Source organism: Chiloscyllium plagiosum, unplaced genomic scaffold, assembly GCF_037043375.1.
Source record: "Chiloscyllium plagiosum isolate Xiang-an unplaced genomic scaffold, Cpla_swu_hap1 HiC_scaffold_16, whole genome shotgun sequence".
NCBI classification, from domain to species: Eukaryota; Metazoa; Chordata; class Chondrichthyes; order Orectolobiformes; family Hemiscylliidae; genus Chiloscyllium; species Chiloscyllium plagiosum.
Window position 1 is genome coordinate 44,144,051 of NW_028270154.1, and position 23,386 is coordinate 44,167,436.

The following is a 23,386-nucleotide window of genomic DNA, read 5'->3' on the forward strand; positions in this document are numbered from 1 at the left end:
AAACGCATCCCTGCTGCAACTTCCATCACCTGGCCAGCCTCATTCTCCAATACAATATCTCATACAGCCCCTTCCAGAGTTGGATTATCTACTTAATGTTTAAAGACAGCCTCCTGGATTCACCTAACATATTCTGCCCCAGTTATGCCCCTGGCACTAACTCCCAGATAAAATCAACACTGGGGAAGTTAAAATCACCTTTTATTCTTAAATAAATCTTTCCATGATCTGTTTACATATCACTTCCTTCATCTCATGCTGGTTATTGAAAGGCCTAAAACACTATCATTGTGATTATACCTTTCTTACTCTTGAATTCTACCAGATGGAGGAACCCATCAAGATGTCCTCTCTTAATGCAACTGTGACATTGTCCTTAATCAATAATGGACATCCCCTATTTACGTTCCTTTCTATTTCCCCTAAATCATGGCAATGTTGGGCTGTCAATTGTCTTTTTTTCATTCAAGTTTCTGTATCTACCATATCATTGTCCGATGTACTAATGCTCATCTGTCTTACCAATTATAGTCCTTACATTAAAATAAATACACTTCAGACTGCTAGTCCCACCCATGTCCATTAACCTGGCCCTGCCCATTTTTCTTGTTCGATTTAACATTGCCTTTCCCCTCAATCACACCACATCTAACCTACTGCTCTAGTTCCACCTCCCCCCACCATCTACTACTCACATATACAAGACTAATTTATGTATCTTTTTCAAACAAAAAATCACAACACCAGGTTACAGTCCAAAAGGTTTAATTGGAAGCACACCAGCTTTCAGAGCATCACTCCATCAGGTGATAAGGAGCGATGCTCTGAAAGCTAGTGCGCTTCCAATTAAACCTGTTGGACTAGAACCTGGTGTTGAGATTTTTAAACATTGTACACCCCAGTCCAACACCGGCATCTCCAAATCATGACTTTTTCAAACTAGGTCTTTCTGCACTGCACATTTCAATTCTGTGTAGATGTGGTGCATTTTATTATTTTCCTTGTGATTTTATTAAATAAACTCAAACTTTGCTTAACCCAAGAAAGCCTAGTTAAATTGGTTCCTTGTATAACAAGTACTTTGGAACTGTGCCAGGTATCAAATAGTGAAGAGATGCCTTCTGTTCAGTTAACCTTGTTGCAACCAGTTAAGGTAAGGGGCTTTGAATACAGAATACATTCCTACAGGAATGTGTAGGTTAGGTGCATTAGTCAGGGGAAATGTAAAGTAATAGGGTAGAGGAATGGGTCTGGGTGGGATACTGAGGGTCAGTGTGGACTTGTTGGGCCATTTCCACACTGTAGGGATTCTAAATTCCTCTCTTGTGCCTGGGAATATAATCAACTGGGGAGGTTTTGACTATAATCATAGTCCCCCAGGGGCTAGTCACAACACCCTGAAAACAAGAAGCTGTAGTGGCCATTCTCAACTTACATTTGAGATTTTAAATCTTGGGACATCTTAGTAAATGCAGTTTCCTGTTCTTTGCTAGGTGACTGTAGATATATTTGCACGAGAATATTTTGCAAAGTTGCATATGCAGCTCTAATCAGTGAAAACCACAGGTTGAAGAGAATGAAACGGATCAGTTTTCTATTGAAGAGTTTATATTCGAGTGAAGTATATAAGAAATATACAAATAGTACATAGAGAAAGGATTTTATACATTCATTAGGACACCCAGTTGAATGATAAAGAGGAATCAACAAAAAAAACATACAATTTTGTTTTGTTAAATATGCATGCACTTTTTAATCCGCATAATAACAGCAGATTCTTATGCATTGTTCTGGCAAAGTTGTGGTTTGACTGGTTTGATATTTGCAAAATGCAAGAGCTACGCTATTTTATTTCTAGCAATGTAATAAGCCATATTATTAAATTCATACATGTAAATTCTACAGCTTCAATACAGGTATTGCAAGGTGTTATGGAACAAAGGCACATGAAGCCATAAAAATAGCTCTGAAATACAAATACATTATGGCACTGCAAACATGAAAAATAATTCTAACTTCAACCAACATAATCAATTTTGTTGACCATAAGTAAGTGGAATTACATCAGTTGGTGGTAGTGTAATAATGGCCTACACAATTAAAAGTATTCTTGGGGAGATGAAAAGAAAGGGAAAAAACAATTTTATATCAAGAATAAAATATATTCTGGACAGATTTTGTAATAAAGATTGTGTATTACCTTGAGTGAATTATCAACATTTTGATTACAATTCTAATATTCAATTTAAGTTGCAATTTGGTCAATAAGTTAATGCAAGCCCTTCAATTTGTCCAGTTACATGAAAATATTCAGATGAGTTCCAGAAAGAGATATTGGCATATAGAACCTAATTTCTTTAGCAGCTTTACTGATGCAGTAGAGCTTCAAAACAAAAAAGCTAGCACTAATGGCTGGTTATAAATTCAGTTGAATTCAGGAAACATTTGAAGAACACCTCTGTAGTAGTAGCGTATGGCAAGTGTCACAGACCCGCACAGGTTTAGGATATGAAGGAAGTGCCAACTCATTGCTAGAACAGTTGTTGCAGAAGATATCACCACAGTTTCGACAGTGATGCTAATTGTAGGAAGAGAGAAAATAAGGAAAACATTAGAATAAGATGCATTTAATCCAACATGTTTAAAGATTGGATCTATCCCCTCCTCCCAGTTCATCAACCCACAATGGGATATCTTCTCATTTTCCTTAACTTGATCTGATGGCATTACATGATTCTAGAAAGTTTTGGAAGGCTATTCCAGTGTGAGAGCCAGATTTGATTTCATTTAACAATCAGACACTTGCTTTGTATTCAGCAACTGAAAATTTCAGAGCAGAAACCTTGATCACTTTTTCCTGCCATACCCAGCCAAGTAATGGAGTTCAGCTGCAGTAATTTTCGAAGTACACATTATGTTTTATAAGGTCAGTGGAGCAGGACTCAACATGGATTCCCAATCCTGGTTTAGTCCAATTCCTTAGCCACCAGAAAATCCCAACAATATCATCTTTGCTTCAGTGTTAGCATTCACTGAACAGAAAGATTGAGATTGGGATTATAATGCTGCATTGTTTGAAATCACCGTCTTTCTAATGAGTTAAAGCAAAGTTTGCCCTTCAATTTGAATATATAACTACCGATCCCAAATTCTGTTCTCAAAAATGCATCGTTATACTTGTTTCCTCATTTTCATTTCAAACCCAATTGTAGCATATGGGTAGTATGAACAGGTATTTATGCTGTAGCAACACACATTAATGTTACATTAATATAATAAAAAATCCCAAGACTTTGGTAGGGCCCCTGAGAAGCAAAGTTTTTGTTTCTGAGCTGCATAAGATGATATTAGAGCAGATGAGCAAAGGCTTTCAAAGATTTAAGGAGCTTCTTGAACGGAGTTGTGCATATATAAGAGAGACACAGAAACAGATTTGTTTCTATGTGTCAGACACGTTCAAGTACTTCTAAATAAAAAACATGCTCGTAATATAGTAATTGTGGCAGGCAACTTTGTGCATAGCAAGCTCCCAAAAAGTAGTAAAAAAATGAGAATAGTAAATATTATCCAGGTATAAATCTCCTGTTATTCAAAAGAATGCCTTAAGACATTTTACTAGAGACCTCCAGCTTGTCCACATAGGACATTTTATATCCACTGACAAGAGGCAGATAAAGCCTTGGTTCAGTGCATCAGTAGAAGGTAGGAGGTCTCAGTTCATTACTTGTTTTGCTAATTAGCTGACTTCAGTCAGGATACTGGCAGTAATTCATTAGTCTTCTGTGCCACAAACATTTACAAATAGAAATCAGCTAGGATTCTCCACTCAACCTCCAGAAATTCCTGTCAGCAACCATGAGCTGAATCTTTTTTTTTGGTAATTTCACAGAGTTTCAGGGAGGGTTGCTCTCCTTGAGGTTAGTGGGCTCTCTCTCACTACTAAACCAAACTCAAATAATTAATTCCTGATTTCACCCTAATGACATCTTTAATGACCAATGCTCACCCAAATCTACCACTCACCATACTCAGAAGACCATGCCATTGCCAGGATGTTATAAAATAGGCTAGCATCCTTGGTACCAATGCCATCTTCAAAAAGGTTCCTGTGCACCCAGACAAGCACAGTATGGTTTGTGAAATTTGCCCTGAATGTGGCAATAAAGGGGAAATCAGAGCCACGTTAACAGACAGGCATCTGGAGGTCTTGGTTAATGATGTGGTGCAGAGGAGAGGCCTCCCCCTCTTCCAAAGTTGACAGAGGAGACTATTCTAGTTAACCCTGCCAGTTTGGTCAGAGGTTGTCAACCAAATCATTGAGATCTGTCTAGAGAAATGCCCAGAAGTGAAGGAAAGTCAATTATCTTGTCTGCTCAGCTAGTGTAAGTGCTAGCATATAGTCAGAGTGATACAGCATGGAAACAGACTCTTTGATCCAACCCAATCAAGCCAACCAAGTTTCCCAAACTAAACTAGTCCCACCTGCCTACATTTTGCCCATTTCCCTCTCAATCTTTCCTAATCATGTACCTATCCAAACATCTTTTAAGTGTTGGAATTGTACCTGTATCTAGCACTTCCTTTGGCAGTTTATTCCACATTCAAAATTACCCTTTACTATTCACCATATCTATGCCTATGATGTATAAACCTCTATAAAGTTGCCCCTCAACCTCTTACACTCAGTGAAAAAAGGCCCAGCCTATCTTCAGAACTCAAATCTCCAATCCCAGTAACATTGTTAAATCTTTTCTGAACCACCTCCAATTTAAGTGGTCTTCCTATATTAGGGCAACCAGAAATGTACACTATTCCAAAAGTGGCCTTGCCCACATCCTGTACAATCTCAGCATGTCCCAACTCCCATACGCAAATGAAGGCGAGCATGATAAACAAGTTGTTAACCGCCCTGCCTACCTGTGATGCAACTTTTAAAGAATCATGTACATGAACCTCTAGGTCTCTATTCAACAACCCTAAGCAGGGCCCTACCATTAACTGTATAAATCCTGCCCTTGTTTGTTTTACCAAAATGCAATACCTTGCATTTATTCAGATTAAACTCCACCTGCCACTCAGCACATTGACCCAACTGATCAAGATCCCTTTGTAATCTTAGATATGGAAAGCATGGCATTCTAACCAGAACTCTATCAACAAACACATTGGATTTGGATCCCATCTATCGCCCTCTGAGAAAGAGGAAATTACATCACCAACCCAAGGAAACAAACACAAATAGAAAGCACGTCATACCATCAGTGCTTTACTGGAGGCTCATTGATGATAATGTTACCTAGTATGATGACGAAATGTCTGAAAACAAACCTTCCAGCTCAACAAGCAAACTTACACCCAGAACCTCAACCAGAGCTATAAAATCTTCTCCAAACTCGCGAATATGACTTCCTCCTCATTATTGATTGGAACTTCAATATATCTTTATTCATCCATTGTTCCCTACTCTTTCTACTCTTCGTTCTTGAGACATAATGCCTCTGAACTCGAGTGTTCGCACTTTTGAAAGCCTCCCACTTGTCAGTGGGCCCTTTACCTGAAAGCAGTTTACTCCAATCAACTTTTGAAAGTTCCTGTCTCAGAAGGTCAAAATTTTCCTACTCTAAGAACTTTAACGTTTATACACAAGGTCTATCCTTTTCCATAACCATTTTAAAAACTAATAGAACGATAATCACTCATTCAACAGACACCATAGGTGGGCATGCCAGGTGCAGCACCAGGCATACCTGAAAAATGAGGTGTCAACCTGATGAAACTGCCAAACAAGTCTACTTGCCTGCCAAACAGCATTATGAAAAGTGACAAACAGAACTAAGCGATCCCAAAACCAACTGATCAGATTGAAGTTCTGCAGTCCTGCTACATCCAAATGGACAATTAAACAACTCACTAGAGGCACAGACAGCTCCAGAAATATCCTCATCCTCAATGGTGAAGAGCCCAGAACAGTGCAAAAGATAAGGATGAAGCATTTGCAGCAATTTTCAGGCAGAAATGTTGAGTAGATGGTCCATCTTGGCCTCCTGCAGTGGTCCCCAGTATTACAGATATCAGTCTTCAGGCAATTAGATTCACTCTACAAGGTATCAAAAAATAGTTGAAGACACTGGACACTGCAAAGGTTATGGACCCTGACAACATTCTGGCAACAGTACTAAAAAGACTTGTACTCCAGAACTTGCCACTGTCCTTATGGAGCTGTTCCAGCACATTTACAACACTGTCATCTACCTGACAATGTGGAAAATTGCCCAGGTATTTCCTGCACATATAAAGTAGGTTAAATACAACCCAGCCAATTACTGCCCCTTCAGTCTACTCTCGGTGATCAGAAAAATGCCCTTTAAAATGGTCTAGCAAGATATTCAGTTGTACCAACCGCTACAAAGTCTCAAAGAAATGAAACGGGACAGATCACTGTCATTGACATGCACTGGAGAAGGCAATGGCAGAAACAGACCTTGTAGGGTCCTCCTTATTAACATCTGGGAGCTAGTATCAAAATTGGGAGAACTGTCTCACAGATTAGTCAAGCAACAGCCTGACAGTCATAATCACAGAATCTTACCTTACAAAGACCCAGATAACACCATCACCATCCCTGGATATGTCCTGTCCCACCAGCAGGATAGACTCAGCACAGGTGGCAGATAGTGGTGTACGGTCAAGAGGGAGTTGCCCTGAGAGTCCTCAACATTGACTCCTGATGCCAGGAGTGTCTTGTGGCTTCAGGTTAAAGATGGGCAAGGAAACCTCCTGCTGATTACCATGTACCATCCTTCCTCAGCTAATGAATCAGTACTCCATGTTGAGCAACACTTAGAGGAAGCATAGAGGAGAGGATGACATGGGCTCTAAACTTGGTCTGGATAGGGGATTTCAAGATTGGCTCTACAGCATTACCACAGATTGAGCTGGTCGGGTCCTAAAAGACATAGCTGCTAGACTGGCTCTGCGGGAGATAGCGAGGAAACCAAGAGAGAAAAATATACTCTGCCTCATCCTTATCAATCTGCTAGCTGCAGAAACATCTATTCACGACAGTATTGGTAAGACTGACCACCACACACAGTCCTTGTGGAGATGAAATTCTGCCTTTACATTGAGAATAACCTCCATCCTATTGCGTGGCACTATTGCTGTGCTAAATGGGACAAACTTTGAACAGATCTCGTAACTCAAGACTGGGCATCAATGAGGCACTGTAGGCCATCAACACTAGCAGAATTGTACTCCAGCACAATCTAACTTCAAGGCCTGGCATAATCACCCACTCAACCATCATCAAGCAAGTGGAATGACCCTAGTTCAGAGAGTGTAGGAGACCATGCCAGAAAAAGCACTAGGCATACCTGAAGATGAGGTGTCAACCTGGCAAAGCCACCAAACAGGACAACTTGCACCCCAAACTGCATAAGCAGCCAGTGATAGGCAGAGCTAAAAGATCCCACAACCTACTGATCAGATCTAAGTTCCGCAGTCCTACTACATCCAGTCATGAATGGTGGTGGATAATTAAACAACTCACTGGAGGAGGTAGCTCCCCAAATGTCCCCAACCTCAAATGATGGAAGAGCCCAGCACATCAATGCAAAAGACAAGGCTGAAGCTTTCACAGCAATCTTCAGGCAGAAGTGCCGAGTGAATGATCCATCTAAACATCCTCTAGTGGTCTTCAGCCAGTTCAATTAACTCAATATGATATCAAGAACTGGATACTGGAAAGACTATGGGCCCTGACAACATTCTGGCAATAGTACTGAAGATTTGTGCTCCAGAACTTGCTGCCCCCCCCAGCAAAGCTGTTCCAGTGTCATTACAACACTGGTATCTACCTCACAAATGTGGAAACTTGCCCAAGTGTGTCCCGTACATAAAAAGCAGGACAAATTTAACCCAGCCAATTATTGCCCCATCAGTCTACTCTTGATCAGTAATGTGATGGAAGGTGTTTTCAATAGGACTATCAAGCAGCACCAGATCAGCAATAACCTACTCAGTAATGCTCAGTTTGGATTCCACCGGGGCCACTTAGGTCTAGACCTCATTACAGCCTTGGTTCAAACATGAACAAAAGAGCTGAACTCCAGAGGTGAAGTGAAAGTGACAGCCCTTGACATTAAGGCTGCATTTGACTGATTGTGGCATCAAAGATCCCGAGCAAAACGGGAATCAATGGAATCAGGTGGCAAACTCTCTGCTGGTTGAAGTCATACCGGACACAGGAAGACAGTCGTGGTCATTCGAGGTCAATCATCTCAGCTCCAGGACATCTCTGCAGGAGTTTCTCTGGATAGTGTCAGAGGCCCAACTATCTTTGGTTGCTTCAATGATATCCCCATCAAAGTCAGAAGTGGGGATGTTTACTGATGATTACACAATGTTCAGCACCATTTGAGACTCCTCAGATACTGAAACTGTCCATGTTTAAATGCAATAATATGTGGACAACGTCCAGGCTTGGGCTGACAGGGCAAGCAACATTTGCCACACAAATGCCAGGCTATGACCATCACCAATAAGAGACAAACCAACCGCCCCTTGGCATTCAATAATGTTACCATCACTAAATCCTCCACTATATACATCCTGGGGGTTATTACTGACCAGAAACTCAACTGGACTCAGTGGCTACAACAGCAGGTCAGACACTAGAAATGCTGCAGCAAATAACTTATCTCCTACATGCTCAAAGCCTGTCCACCATCTACAAGGCACAAGTCTGGAGTGTAGTGGAATACTCACCACTTGCTGGATGAGTGCAGCTCCAACAATACTCAAGCAGCTTGACACCATGCAGGGCAAAGCAGCCCACTTGATTGGCACTACATCCAAAAGCATCCATTCCCTCCACCATTGACGCTCAGTAGCAGCAGTACATACTATCTACAAGACGCACTGCAGAAGTTCAAAGATCCTCAGACAACACCTTCCAACCCCACGACCACTTCCAGCTTGAAGGACAACAGCAGCAGATATATGGGAACACCAGCACAAATTCCCCTCCAAGCCACTCACCATCCTGACTTGGAAATATATCACAGTTCTTACACTGTCGCTGGGTCAGAACCTAGAACCTTGGAATTCCCTTCCTCATCATTGTTGGTCAACTCACAGCAGGTGGACTGCAGTGGTTCAAGACGACAGCTCACTACCACCTGAACCAAAAATGCCATCCTCCATTACCAACCCCAAATCCTTCCCCACAGCATATAAACCCTGGAACATTGTGCTGGTAGGCCGGTCCATCCCTCAGCCTTATTTCTAGAATAGCTATGATGTTCCAGTCTCAAGTTCCTATACAGGTCCTGAGCTCATCTGCTTTACCTGTAAAGCCCCTTGCAATGAAATATATGCAGTTTAATTCAGTTATCTAGTTCTGACTTTAAAAAATTCAGAACCTTCATAATCAGTCTATTTGCACAACTATTTAGGATCCCCCAACTAGTTTAAAGGCTCTCAACTGGCACTAGCAAATCTCCCCACCAGGGTATTGACCTCCTATCAGTTCAAGTGAAACCTATCCCTTTTGAACAGATTGAATCACTGGGATCTCTTCTGGGACAGAAACAAAGATCTGAATCCTTGTGCACTACACCATCTCCTCAGCCGTTGATTTATCTGCCCTATCTTTTTATTCCTACTCTCACCAGTGTGTGGCACATGGAGTAATCCTAAGATTACTACCTTTGAGGTGCTGCTTTTTAACCTTCTACCCGACTTCCTGAATTTACTCTGCAAAGCCTAAACCCTTTCCCTAATTACATTGCTGTGACCAGAGCGTACAGGTTCTCACTCTCCCCTCTGATAATATGCTGCAACCGTTTTGAGATGTGCTTAACCCTGGCACCAGGGAGGCATTGTACAATCCTGAACTCATGCTCATGGCTGCAGAACCTCTTGTCTGTGCCCCTGCCAGGAAAATCCCCTGTAACTCTTCACATTCCCTGCTTAACACAAAAATTCATTCTTGGTGCCCAAGATCTGGCTGTCACTTCTGTTTTCATTTAAAGGTTTACCTCCACAGTCCCAAAAATGGTCTCTCTGATGGGAATAGCCACAGAAGACTCCTGAACTACTTTCGTATCTCACCTGATGGGTGACTCATCTATCTGCTGAACCTGCTGTGTAACCACTTCTCTAAATCTACAAAACATTGTGCGCCATGCTGCGTCAGTGATTCTAACTGCTTCTCCAGCTGATCCAAACAGCCTGATGTGAGATGGATCCAAACACCCCTTCTGCTGACATTGTTTCCAGAGACAGTCAACTATTCCCTATTCTTCCAAATCCAACAGGAGAGGCGGATTATTCCAGTGACTACCATGAGTGTCCCGTAAAATCTGCTCACTTAGATTTGCCTAAAAAGACCCACACTTTTCTCAAATACAATGTTTGCAGACCGATTACTGCTGATCCACTGCTGGGGGAAAAAAAAACAAACTACATTCTACAAGGCCGAAAAAAGTCTTTAAAAAACCCTTTAAAAAACCCTTTAAAAGTAAAAAAAAACTACCCTACCCTTCCCCACAGTTTTTAAACTTTAAGCTTACAAAAGAGAAAGTAAATAAAATCAAATCTTAAAAATCAGCACTTAGCTGAATCTTCCAACAAAAAACAGCCTCCTCCTCAAATCCTCTATCAGTTAGTTCTTAAATCTCTGGTCTGAGTAAAGCAATGTTGTTCCCCTGTTATTTAACCTGCTAATACTGAAATCTTGACAAACAAGTTGTAAAGGTCAAGCTTCCAAGTTCTGTGCAAACAACAAAAAAAACACTCGAGCTATTGACACCTCTACAAAACATGTGGACAAACCTCTCCCACAATCTCTGTCATGCAATCTCTCCTTCCTTATTTATTTCCTTTGGACTGTAAAAGTTCCATACATTTTAAATGAAAAATTCTGCTTCGGCTCTAGAAAAACCAGAGGAAAATCACGAGCATCCAAGATCCACGCAACTTTCCTTCTACCATTTTTTTTTAAAGTATCTGTTACAGCACTCACCCATTATATAACATGTAAAATCCTCCCTCAGTTACACTCACCCACCCCAAGCTCCCACCCTCTTAACTCTACATGGCCAATAATAAGCAATAATCCCAATTAATCAGCCTCACACCACTGCCTAGCATGCTGCCTACTCACACACTTAGGAACCCTCACTACTTTACCCCCATGAATACCCACCCATTCGATCAATCTGTCTCTTTCTAACATCCAGGTTATGATCAAGATGAGTGAGCACAGACAGTAAGCAGGCAACTGCCAAGGTGGGCCAATTCAGAGTTGGGTGCATATCCCTCCATGTAAAATATACTTGCAGCAGCTGTTCAAAGTTAGTTGCCAGCCTGTTCGGAAGTGCAGCATTAAAATGCAAAAGCGTCCTATAAATGAAAGGTACCTTGGGGTCTTGAGACTGGCAGGCATCAGTGTCTGTCAACATGGAGTAAGTGCAGCCAGTGCCCCGACATATTGTTTGTAGGGTGTCCAAAATGGCAGTCTGGTAGAGCTAGTAGCAAGCTAAAGTCACCAGATATCAGCTCTGACTTTCATGTGAGGAATTCTCAGCATCTAGTTTCCGGATTATGATGGTAGGATAGGAAGCTGCATATTAGTCAGGCAATGAGGCCAATAATAAGCAATAATCCCAATTCATCAGCCTCACACCACAGCCTAGCAAGAACCCGGTCCAGAACTTAGTTGGAAAATTTGAAGCTTTAAGATAATAGGAACAAGTAGGTAGACAGAACAATTATTTCTGCTAGTAGGGAAGTACAAGGCTAGAAGCCTAAAAATTAGCCAGACCTTTCAGGAGTGAAATTAAGAAACACTTGCATGTTTGGAACTCTTCTGCTAATGTCAAGTGATGCTATATCAGTTATTACAAATCCGAGACTGATGGAATTTAGTGAACAAAAGATAAGAACTATATTTCAAAGGCCAATATTTTGAAGTTAGGTCAGAAGATTAGACAATCTTATTGAATGGTAGAATGGTTTGAGGGATAAATGGCCTACTAATGGTCCAATATTCCTGTCCACTGGATGGATATTATAGTGACAGATGCTGACACCTGCTAGCCTCAAGAGCTGCATGGTAACTGCCCACTGCCAGAAATATCAGAACCTCAACTAGCATTATTAGTCAATATATCAAATAGACACGTGACTTTTTACAGTAAAAGCACTTTAAGGATGGTTCTGGAACCATTCAATTTGAGCAAAAACCTTTGTATAATTCCCAATAGGAAGAAGTCTAAATATTTGAAAAGTAGGATAGATGATTTGATTTTGGGAAAGACAGGAAGCGAAATGAAATTATACAAGTCAAAGTAATCTTGGGTAATCCCAGACATTTTTTGGAAGTAGTTTACGGAATTGGACTCAGATCCAGAATTTGTTTATCTAATGTTCAGCATGACACTATAGACACAAAGGCATTTTTACAAGTTTCATATGGTTTATTTCCTAATTCTTGCTGCATTAGTGTGACGATACTATTGCTATAGAGGTGTATTTTGTCTTTTTTTCCAAATGTGGGTTTGAGCTGCAAGTGGCAAGCAGTCTCCTCCAGGCTAACAAACTAAACAGCTTGAGGTGCCTTGAAAGCTTTGGTTTTAAAAAAGTTTGAATAATTGACACAACATGAATGGATGGAGTCAGGCTCCCACAGAACCAGGATTTTAGCTTACTTTTAGTCATTTCTGGGTTTTGAAGCTGTTGAAGTTGCCATATTTTTCTCTTAGCTGCCAGAATCACATGAAAAACCAACAGTTTTATTGATTTTGTCTTTGCCTAGAGCATGTTTATCCTATGTTACTATGTTGGAACAGTTGCTGTTTAACTGTAGTTAAAGTAATCTATTCTTCTGTCAAGTTTTCCAATAAAGTTACACCAATTCTTACATAGAACATTACAGCACAGGCCCTCGATGTTGCACCAACCTGAGAGAACAATCTGAAGCCCATCTAACCTACACTATTCCATTATCATCCATGTATTTATCCAATTACCATTTAAATGCCCTTAAGGTTGGTGAGTCTACTATTGTTGCAAGCAGGGCATTGCACACCCTTCCTACTCTGACATCTGTCCTAAATCGGTCAGCCCTCAATTTAAAGCTATGTCCCCTCATGCTAGCCATCATCCAAGGAAAAAAAGGCTCTCTGTGCACCCGACCTAATCCTCTGATCACCTTGTAAGTCTCTATTAAGTCACCTTTCAATCTCCTTACTAACAAAAACAGCCTCAAGTCTGTCATCTTCCCTCCATATCAAGCAACATCCTGCTAAATCTCCTCTGCACCCTTTCCAATGTTCCCACTTCCTTCCTATAATGCAGGGACCAAAACTATACGCAATATTCCAAGTGTGGCCGCACCAGAGTTGTGCGCAGCTGCAACATGACCTCATATCTCAAACTCAATCCCGCTACCAATAAAAGCTAACACACCGTACGCCTTCTTAACAACCCTATCAACCTGGGTGGCAACTTTCAAGGATCTATGCACATGGACACAGATCTCTCTGCTCATCACATGGTCTACACATCAGGGAAAACTCAAAGATCATACCAACTTATTCCAAAATAATCTTAAATTACTAAATTGGCAGGACCAATGCAGATGGCATTCAACATCAAAAATAATGCCTTGTCAGGAACATGACCAATAAAAATGATCCCTGGTGACTTTGTATCATCTGTTTCCTTAGAGACTGGAGCAGAGTCTCCTGCAAAGTTGCAGGTAAACCTTACTTGACCGGATCTGCAGTCACTTGGGTCACTGGAGGTTTGGAGAAGAACAGGGCATCTTCTGAACACCCAGAGATAAAAAGGTCCCAGTGTATCTATCAGTCAGTCAATCTTCCTCTTAGAGCCTCCTGGCATCACCCTCTCTGGCAATCCTCAATAATCAGAAACCTCAGATTTCAGTGACTTTGGACATGTTAGTGATGTGATCACTGGATTGTGCCCATTTGTACTCCAGTACAAATATCCACTGAAGTCAGTGGATCTATGCTGGGGAAAGGGAGGCAAATGTCAGAAGTTCCGCCCTCAGGAGGTACAAAGTGCTGGAGACCTTCAGGGGCCATGTCAGTTTTGCAGAAAAAAAACTAGTTGAAGGAACAAAACCTTTCATGCAGTGTAAATGCAAGAATGGCTGCATTTCTGAGAAGAGGATTCGATTAGATTCCCTACAGTGTGGAAACAGGCCCTTTGGCTCAACTAGTCAACCCTGACCCTCTGATGAGTAACCCACCCAGTCCCATTCCCCCTAACTAATGCCCCTAACTTTATGGGCAGTTTAGCATGACCAATTCACCTAACCTGCATATCTTTGGACTGTGGGAGGAAACCAGAGCACCCAGAGGAAACCCATGCAGACACGGGGAGAATGTACAAACTCCAGACAGTCGCCAGAGGCTGGAATCGAACCCAGGTCCCTGATGCTGAGAGGCAGCAGTGCTAACCACTGAGCCACCCAGGAGACAAGGCTGCTCACAGGATTCGGTAATGCATTGGCAGAGACAGGTCTTGATCCTCTTCAGTCAACCAGACTGCATTTTCTTCAAAAAAATTGATGATGCAGAGATCAAGAAATGCTGGCATGGGCCATTATTTAAATAAAAAGTGTACCCACATATATGCATAGACAGTTCACTATGAAGGGAATATGTGCATGTGCACTTGAAGACCATTTCCAGCCTTGCTAAGTAGTGATCCATCCTTAGAGAGTAAGTATGAAAGCAGTGTGTGGGAAATACTAGAAGATTGGTGGCATGACCAAATGACATTGCCAATACAGTGGTAGCATTAGATTGAGTGATGGCCTTAAGATTGAAAAGGAGCAGTGAGACAGTGGAACTTACCCTCAGAGTAGAGAATGTTTATCCATTTCCTGCACAAAGTCATGTTTTGTTTTAGGCTGCTGGGAGTCACTGATTTCACATGCAACTTCAGTCTAGGCTTCCACAAACCAATGAAGTAACTTCGTTTGACAGAAAGAGAAGGACCTGCTCTCTAGCTCAGCTGGCCTGGAGCAGAGCATTCAGGGGAGGCATGTTGTGAGAGAAGGGGCCAGGTGGCCTTTAACTACCATAACGTTTGACCTTGGAAGGTTGGGAGAGGCAAGAACTTCAACTCATCATTGGCATCTGATTTAACATTGAAGTTGGCATAAAATTGCTTGAATATAAAATGTACTGAAAAGCAAATAGTCACTAAATGTTCACCAAGGGCCATGTGAATGTAATGCTATCCAAGATGCTTGCCACCATATTTGAACTGTAGAAGGGAAAATTCTGGTCTGTCACTGAACAGCATAGCAAAGGGTGCTGTTCAAACTAACTAGGAGCACAGGATGCTCAAGACATTTTTCCTGTCTAGGATTTGTGTAGCTTAGGAAAATCAGATGGACAAAATTTCTCACTTTCCTTGTTCTCCCCATCCAACACAGTTACAGATGGGATAGGAGTCATTCAATAGCCTGAGGGGCTAGATATTAGATACTATGTGTTTGCACATACAGTATTAGGAACAGGTGTCAACATAACTCGAAAGTTGGACTATGTCAATGGGACCAATTTCCAAAGTACACCAAGCTGCTATAGACGAAGTAACCACGAACACGGAGAAAAAGTAAGTGAGGGAGATGGGTGCTGCAAGTTATGTAGTGTAGAAAACAAATATTACTGCTTCAAATCTTGTAGTGAATTAAGGAAGGAGGCTAAGATGATTAATAGCTAACATTACCTTTAAAGAAATTCTAGTTCTTAGAATTGGCAATATTACATTCCAAAGCATGAGATATTACATTCTCAGTCCTAGAGAATAGCAAATAATTAGTTAAACTGGATGAAAAATTCATAATTTATTTGAGCAGTACCTTTCTTCTTGAGATTGAAAATTCTTTCTCACATTGTTTGCAGGATGTTGCTTCATCATCTTTCAGCCAGGCATTTCCCTACCAATAAAAGTAGTTTTACATCATAGCTCACAGAACAGAACAGTACAGGCCCTTCGGCCCTCAATGTTGTACCGATCTTTTATCCTGCTCGGAGATCAAACAAACCGACATACCCTTCATTGTACTATCTTCCATGTGCCTATTCAAGAGTGGCTTAAATGTCCCTCATGTACCTGACTCTACTACCACTGCTGGCAGTGCATTCCACACACCCACCAGTCTCTGCCTGAAGAACTGCTTTTGACATCTCCCCTAAACCTTCCACCAATCACCTGAAAAATTATGCCCCGTCGTGGTAGCCACTGTGTCCTGGGAAAAAGTCTGACTATTCACTATGTCTCTCATCATCTTGTATACACCTACCAATCACACTTCTTTGCTCCCATGAGAAAAGCCCTAGCTCAGTCTACCTTTCATAAGACACGCCCTCCAGTCCAGGCAGCATCCTGGTAAATCTCCTCTGCACCCTCTCTAAAGCTTCCATATCTTTCCTATAACGAGGTGACAAGAGCTAAACACACTATTCCAACCAGGTTCTAATCAGATCTCGATAGAGCTGCAGCAGGACCTAGTAGCTCTTAACCACAACTCCCCACTAATGAAAGCCAACACACCATATACATTTTTAACAACCCTATCAACTTGGGTGGCAACTTTTAAGGATCTATGGATGGGGACCCAAGATCACTCTGTTCCTCCATACTGCCAAGAATCCGGTCTTAACCCTATATTCTACATTCAAATTTGACTTTCTAAAATGATCACTTCACATTTTTTCAGGTTGAACTCAACCTGCCACTTATCAGCCCAGCTCTGCAACCTATCAATGCCCCGTTGCAACCTACAACAGCTCTCCACACTATCCACCAACCTTTGTGTCATTGGCAAACTTACTAACCCACCCTTCCATATCCTCATCCAAGTCATTTATAAAAAACACAGAGCAGAGGTCCCAGAACAGATCCCTGTGGAACATCACTGGTCACCAAGCTCCAGGCTGACTATTTTCCATGTACGACCACCCTGTGTCTTCTATGGGCCAGCCAATTCTGTATTCAGATAGCCAAATTTCCCTGTATCCCACGTCCCCTTATTTTCTGAATGAGCCTAACCTTATCAAAAGCCTTGCTAAAGTCCATGTATACCACATTCACTGCTCTACCTTCAATGTGTTTTGTCACACCTTCAAAGAACTCAAGGCTTGTGAGGCATGACCTGCCCCTCACAAAGCCATGCTGACTATAATCTAATCAAACTATGGTTTTCCAAGTAATCATAAATCCTGTCTTTCAGAATCCTCTCCAATAATTTGCCCAACACAGACGTAAGACTGACTGGTCTGTAATTCCCAGTATTATCAGCATAATGGTGATCAACTAGTTGGGTGTTACATTCCATTTATTTAGTTAAGTATTTTAATTCATGCAGGATTTCTACAAAAGACAAGATAATCTTGATCATAACATTAAAATATTAACATTACCGCTACAAAACACCAAGTTGAATTGTTTGTGTCAAAGAAACCACCTTGAAAAATACAGTTTACACAGATGGCCAAACAAACGTTCATCTTGATAATTCAAAATTCTAACAAATTGCAAAGATTTTGCTGCCAGAGAAAAGTACCTTTAATGCTTTATTGACCTCTTTAATGTCCTCCATTTTCAATTTTGATCTGGGGAAAAAAAAATGTTAAGCATCATTTATAATGCCGGATCACTGATGTAGTTGTTTAAAATCGGATTGACAATTACTTCCATTTCTAAAAGAAAAATAGTTCGAAACAGGAAATCTAGAATAAATTAATAAACAGTGGCAATTTTAAAAAGGTCAATGTTTCCTGAATAATTTTAATTTTTGTGAATATATTGAAATTGACATTAAAGTTTCTAATTAATTTAGTACTTTAAATCAACACAAACACATGTCTGATTTCACTTAGCTAAGTATTACTTTCAATACTTTATGCTTTCTTTCACCTTAAGCAAAAGAGCAGAAACAAAGTTGAAAAAGCTTTACAAACACATTCTAAAAGAATGACTTACTGACTAAGATGGAGTCCCATTTCTTGTAGCGCCTGTTCCTGTTCTTCACAGATCTTGTGGAGTTCTTTTTTCTCATCTTGCAATGTCTGCATTTCCTGTAACAAAAAAATCCTTTACTGCAAATGGTACAACTCTGTTGATACCACTACATATTCCAAAGCCAGATTCTAGTATGTGGAACATTACTTTTATAAAAAGTCAAACAAAATTGTAAACATTATCCACTGACTCAAATATATTCTCTGCATGAGAAAATCTCTGCTGGAACCTACCAAAGTAGTTAATTTTATATTCATTGCCACTCATGGAAGAATATCTGACAATTTGGACCAGCTATTTTGTGCACAATTCAGCTTTTAATTGATAACAAATATCACAACCGATGCCAATAAAACATGAATCCTCATCACGTAAGATACTAAATCTAAGATATCAAGAAACTGCTCACTAACAGATTAGGACTTTCATAACCAGGCAAAGTCTTGATTTGTCAGGCAAGAAGATATTTTATAGACTATAACAGAATAGACAATTTGTGATGTGCACAAGCAAAGAAAAATGATCACTTATCGAAAACACAGCTGAATTCCTTCACAAGGATCATAGTTCTTAAGGAAGCCAACGGAGGAAACTTTAGACCATTAAAAGTCATTCCAGGTTCAAAACATCATGTTTGTCTGCCACACGTTTTAAAACTTGGTGTTCAGTTTGCTCAAAAACTTCAATATATTGCCTGCCTCATGCTTTCCTGAACAATCATTATTTTGAAGTAGAATACTTAAAAGTTAAAAGGGAAAGGGGGGGGGGCGCGGAGTGAGTGAGAGCGAGAGCGAGAGCGACGTGATCCCTTCCCATATGATTTTATGGTTTGGTAAATATATTTTTTCTATTCTCCAAATAATAAAAATGTCAAATATTAATGATAAAAATGAGGGGAGAATTGTGGAACAAAGAAATTACACACGGAGAATCAATTCCACAGAAAATATAGAACATAGAACAGTACAGCACAGAACAGGCCCTTCAGCCCACGATGTTGTGCCGACCACTGATCCTCATGTATGCACCGTCAAATTTCTGTGACCATATGCATGTCCAGCAGTCTCTTAAATGTCCCCAATGACCTTGCTTCCAAAACTGCTGCTAGCAACGCATTCCATGCTCTCAACTCTGTGTAAAGAACCCGCCTCTAACATCCCCTCTATACTTTCCTCCAACCAGCTTAAAACTATGACCCCTCGTGTTAGTCATTTCTGCCCTGGGAAATAGTCTCTGGCTATCGACTCTCTATGCCTCGCATTATCTTGTATACCTCAATTAGGTCCCCTCTTCTCCTCCTTTTTTCCAATTAAAAAAAGTCCGAGCTCAGTCAACCTCTCCTCATAAAATAAGCCCTCCAGTCCAGGCAGCATCCTGGTAAACCTCCTCTGAACCCTCTCCAAAGCATTCACATCTTTCTTATAATAGGGTGACCAGAACTGGACGCAGCATTCCAAGTGTGGTCTAACCAAAGTTTTATAGAGCTGCAACAAGATCTCACGACTCAAACTCAATTCCCCTGTTAATGAAAGTCAAAACACCATATGCTTTCTTAACCACCTTGTTCACTTGGGTGGCCATTTTAAGGGATCTATGTACCTGCACACCAAGATCCCTCTGTTCCTCCACACTGCCAAGAATCCTATCCTTAATCCTGTACTTAGCTTTCAAATTCGACCTTCCAAAATGCATCACCTCGCATTTATCCAGGTTGAACTCCATCTGCCACCTCTCAGCCCATCTCTGCATCCTGTCAATGTCCTGTTGCAGCCTACAACAGCCCTCTATACTGTCAACAACACCTCCAACCTTTGTGTCATCTGCAAGCTTGCTGACCCATCCTTCAATCCCCTCATCCAAGTTATTAATAAAAATTACAAAATAGAGGCCCAAGGACAGAGCCCTGTGGAATACCACTCACCACAGACTTCCAGGCAGAATATTCTCCTACTACCACTTGCTGTCTTGTTGGCCAGCCAATTCTGTATCCAGACAGCTAAGTTCCCCTGTATCCCATTCCTCCTGACCTTCTGAATGAGCCTACCATGGGGAACCTTATCAAATGCCTTGCTGAAGTCCATATACACCACATCCACAGCTTGACCCTCATCAACTTGTCTAGTCACATCCTCAAAGAACTCAATAAGGTTTGTGAGGCATGACCCGCCCCTCACAAAGCCATGTTGACTGCATTTAATCAAGCCATGCTCTTCCAGATGGTCATAAATCCTATCCCTCAGAATCCTTTCTATCACCTTGCAGGCGACAGACGTGAGACTTATTGGTCTATAATTGCCGGGGATTTCCCTATTTCCTTTCTTGAAGAAAGGAATTACATTTGCCTCTCTCCAGTCCTCAGGTACGACTCCAGTGGAGAGTGAGGATGAAAAGATCTTTGCAAGTGGCGAAGCAATTGCATTTCTCGTTTCCCAAAGCAGCCGAGGACAAATCTGGTCCAGGCTTGGCGACTTGTCAATCTTAAATGTTTAGGATTAGAAAACATTAGGAAAGTTATACCTAATTGATATATATTTTGGATAAGCTTTCTTAACGTGCTTATATATCACAGTATGCAATTATGGATTAGTAGTTCTGAAATTGTAGAAATTGTATCTATAAATTATGCAACCTAAATTCAATAATGGAATGAAGGTTGGATGGCACAACAGCTTTGAAAAACTATATTTTGAGCAATTCCTTTTGTTCTGGAACAAAGTTGCTCATGGGCAAATAATTGCGGCCAACTTGGGAGAGAACTACCAGAAATAAAATGTTTGGAACTAGGATTTGTTTTTAAAAAAAAAGAAAGCTTTGAATGACAAGTGTTTGATTCCATCTCAAACAATAGATAAGGACTATCACATTCGTGTAAAGAAATCTGCAAAGTTATGGAAAAATGAACAGTTCTTTATAAGACGTAGAATAGACCACCTGCATTCGAACAAAATAGAATGACTTGCTTTCTGGTCTGTCAATATACACGCAACTATTCAAGATGGGAAGTTAGCCCACTTGTCTAGACAGGACACGAAGATGTGAATAATCTTTTTTTAGAAGTTGGTAAAACCCTAACCTCTTAATGCTCAAGTAGCCTGGAACCACGTGTGCGAACAGAAAATCAGACTGTGGTTCCATGACAGAATCAAGCTTGAAATAATGACAGTTTATTAACACAAATAGCAACCCCAAATCTGAGATTCAAGGAAATGCAAAGGGAAGAGATTGTGCTGAGCAAAGAAAAGCACCTGTCTTAATTTCAGCAACTCAAACTCCACCTGGAGCAAAACTACGAACTTAATTCCACAAGTAGCAAAACACTAAAGCTGTTGCTATAAACTTTAAACTTTCATTTTATTCAGTGTACCAAAACAGAACCATCAGGTCTTCAATGCTTTAAGCTTCCAATCCATAGGGATGACATTTTGAACCCTTTAAAACCTTAAAAGCTTATCACTTTTGAAATTACCTTGCCTGTGTGTGCACCATTGTGAATACATTTAACTGTTGAGAATTAATGGTTTAGTTTTGTTTAAACCTGAACCAGAAAACCAGTCTTGTGTCTGTTTTTAAAGTCACACTACTCAAGGAGTTAAAACAATTCCACTTCAGCGCAACCTAGTTTGGTTATTTAAGAGATAGAAATTGGAGGTTTGGTGGGCAGAGAAAAGATAACCCACCATCTTTCCTCTGTTCAGAAAAGGCTTACTTTAAACTGATACAGAAACAGACATTGCTGAGAAAGCTCAGCAAGTATAGTAGCATCTGTGGAGAATAAGCAGAATGAACATTTTGGAGCCAGTGGCCCTTCTTCAGAGTGAAGTTAATTCTGCTTTTTCTCCACAGAGTCTGCCAGACCTACTGAGTTTTCTGATATCCAGCATTCACAGTTCTTTGTTTTTTTAAAAAAACAAACTGATGTTGAGTATACTTGAGGAAATCAGGAGGGCAAAGAGGGGACAAAACATAGCTTTGGCAAATAGGGTTAAGGAGAATCCAAAGGGTTTTTACAAATACATTGACAAAAAGGGTAACTTGGGAGTGAAAAGGGCCTCTCAAAGATCAGCAAGGCGGCCTTTGTGTGGAGCCACAGGAAATGGCAGAGATACTGAATGAGCATTTTGCATCAGTGTTTACTGAGGAGGAGGACACGGAAGATATAGATTGTGGGGAAATAGATAGTGACATCTTAAAAAAATGTCCATATTACAGAGGAGAAAATGCATAAAAGGTGGATAAGTCTCCAGAACCTGATCAGGTGTACCCTAAAACTCGGTGGGAACCTAGCAAAGTGATTACTGGCTCCCCTGCTGAGACATTTGTATCATCAATAGTCACAGGTGAAGTTCCAGGAGACTGGGGGTTGGCTAACATGGTACTACTATTTAAGAAAGGAGGTAAGGACAAGCCAGGGAACTGGAGACCAGTGAGCCTGATGTCAGTGGTGGACAAGTTGTTGGAGGGACAGGATTTACACGTACTTGGAAAGGCAAGGACTGATTAGGGATAGTCAACATGGGTTTTGAGCGTGGGAAATCATGTCTCACAAACTTGATTGAGTTTCTTTGAGGAAGTAACAAAGAGGATTGATGAGGGCAGAGCGGTAGACGTGACCTGTATGGACTTCAGTAAGGCGTTCGACAAGTTTCCCCATGGGAGACTGACTAGCATGGTTAGATCTCATGGAATACAGGGAGAACTAGCCATTTGGATACAGAACTGGCTCAAAAGGTAGAAGACAGAGGGCGGTGGTGGAGGAGGGTTGCTTTTCAGACTAGAGGTCTGTGACCTGTGGAGTGCTACAAGGATCGGTGCTGGATTCACTGCTTTTTGTCATTTATATAAGTGATTTGGATGTGAACATTGGAAGTATAGTTAGTAAGCAGATGACACCAAAAATTGGAGGTAAGTGGACAGCGAAGAAGATCACAGATTACAACGGGCTAATGCCCGAAACGTCGATTCTCCTGTTCCCTAGATGCTGCCTGACCTGCTGCGCTTCTCCAGCAACACATTTCCATCCTTGATCAGATGGGCCAATGGGCTGAGAAGTGGCAGATGGAGTTTAATTTAGATAATGCAAGGTGCTGCATTTTGGAAAAGCAAATCATAGCAGGATGTATACACTTAATGGCAAGGTCCTAGGCAGTGTTACTGAACAAAGATCTTGGAGTGCAGGTCCATAGCTCCTTGAAAGTGGAGTCGCAGGTAGATAGGATAGTGAAGGCAGTATTTGGGTGTGCTTTCCTTTATTGGTCAGAGCATTGAATATACGAGTTGGGAGATCATGTTGCGGCTGTACAGGACATTGATTAGG

General features: G+C 41.0%; 1 protein-coding gene across 2 annotated transcripts in view; it reads right to left on the reverse strand.

The window, feature by feature from the left end:
- Nucleotides 1-1,586: 1,586 nt before the first annotated feature.
- The window catches only part of LOC122556653 (RUN and FYVE domain-containing protein 1), an 82,353-nt gene continuing 60,553 nt past the window's right edge, over nucleotides 1,587-23,386 (reverse strand). For both annotated transcript variants that reach the window (XM_043703641.2, XM_043703642.2), the window contains 4 exons: nucleotides 18,034-18,128; nucleotides 17,615-17,663; nucleotides 15,908-15,985; nucleotides 1,587-2,578 (listed from right to left, as the gene is read on the reverse strand). In XM_043703641.2, coding sequence (XP_043559576.2) covers nucleotides 2,435-2,578; nucleotides 15,908-15,985; nucleotides 17,615-17,663; nucleotides 18,034-18,128 — 366 coding nt within the window. In that variant the 3' untranslated portion in view covers nucleotides 1,587-2,434. The remainder of the gene's footprint in view (nucleotides 2,579-15,907; nucleotides 15,986-17,614; nucleotides 17,664-18,033; nucleotides 18,129-23,386) is intronic.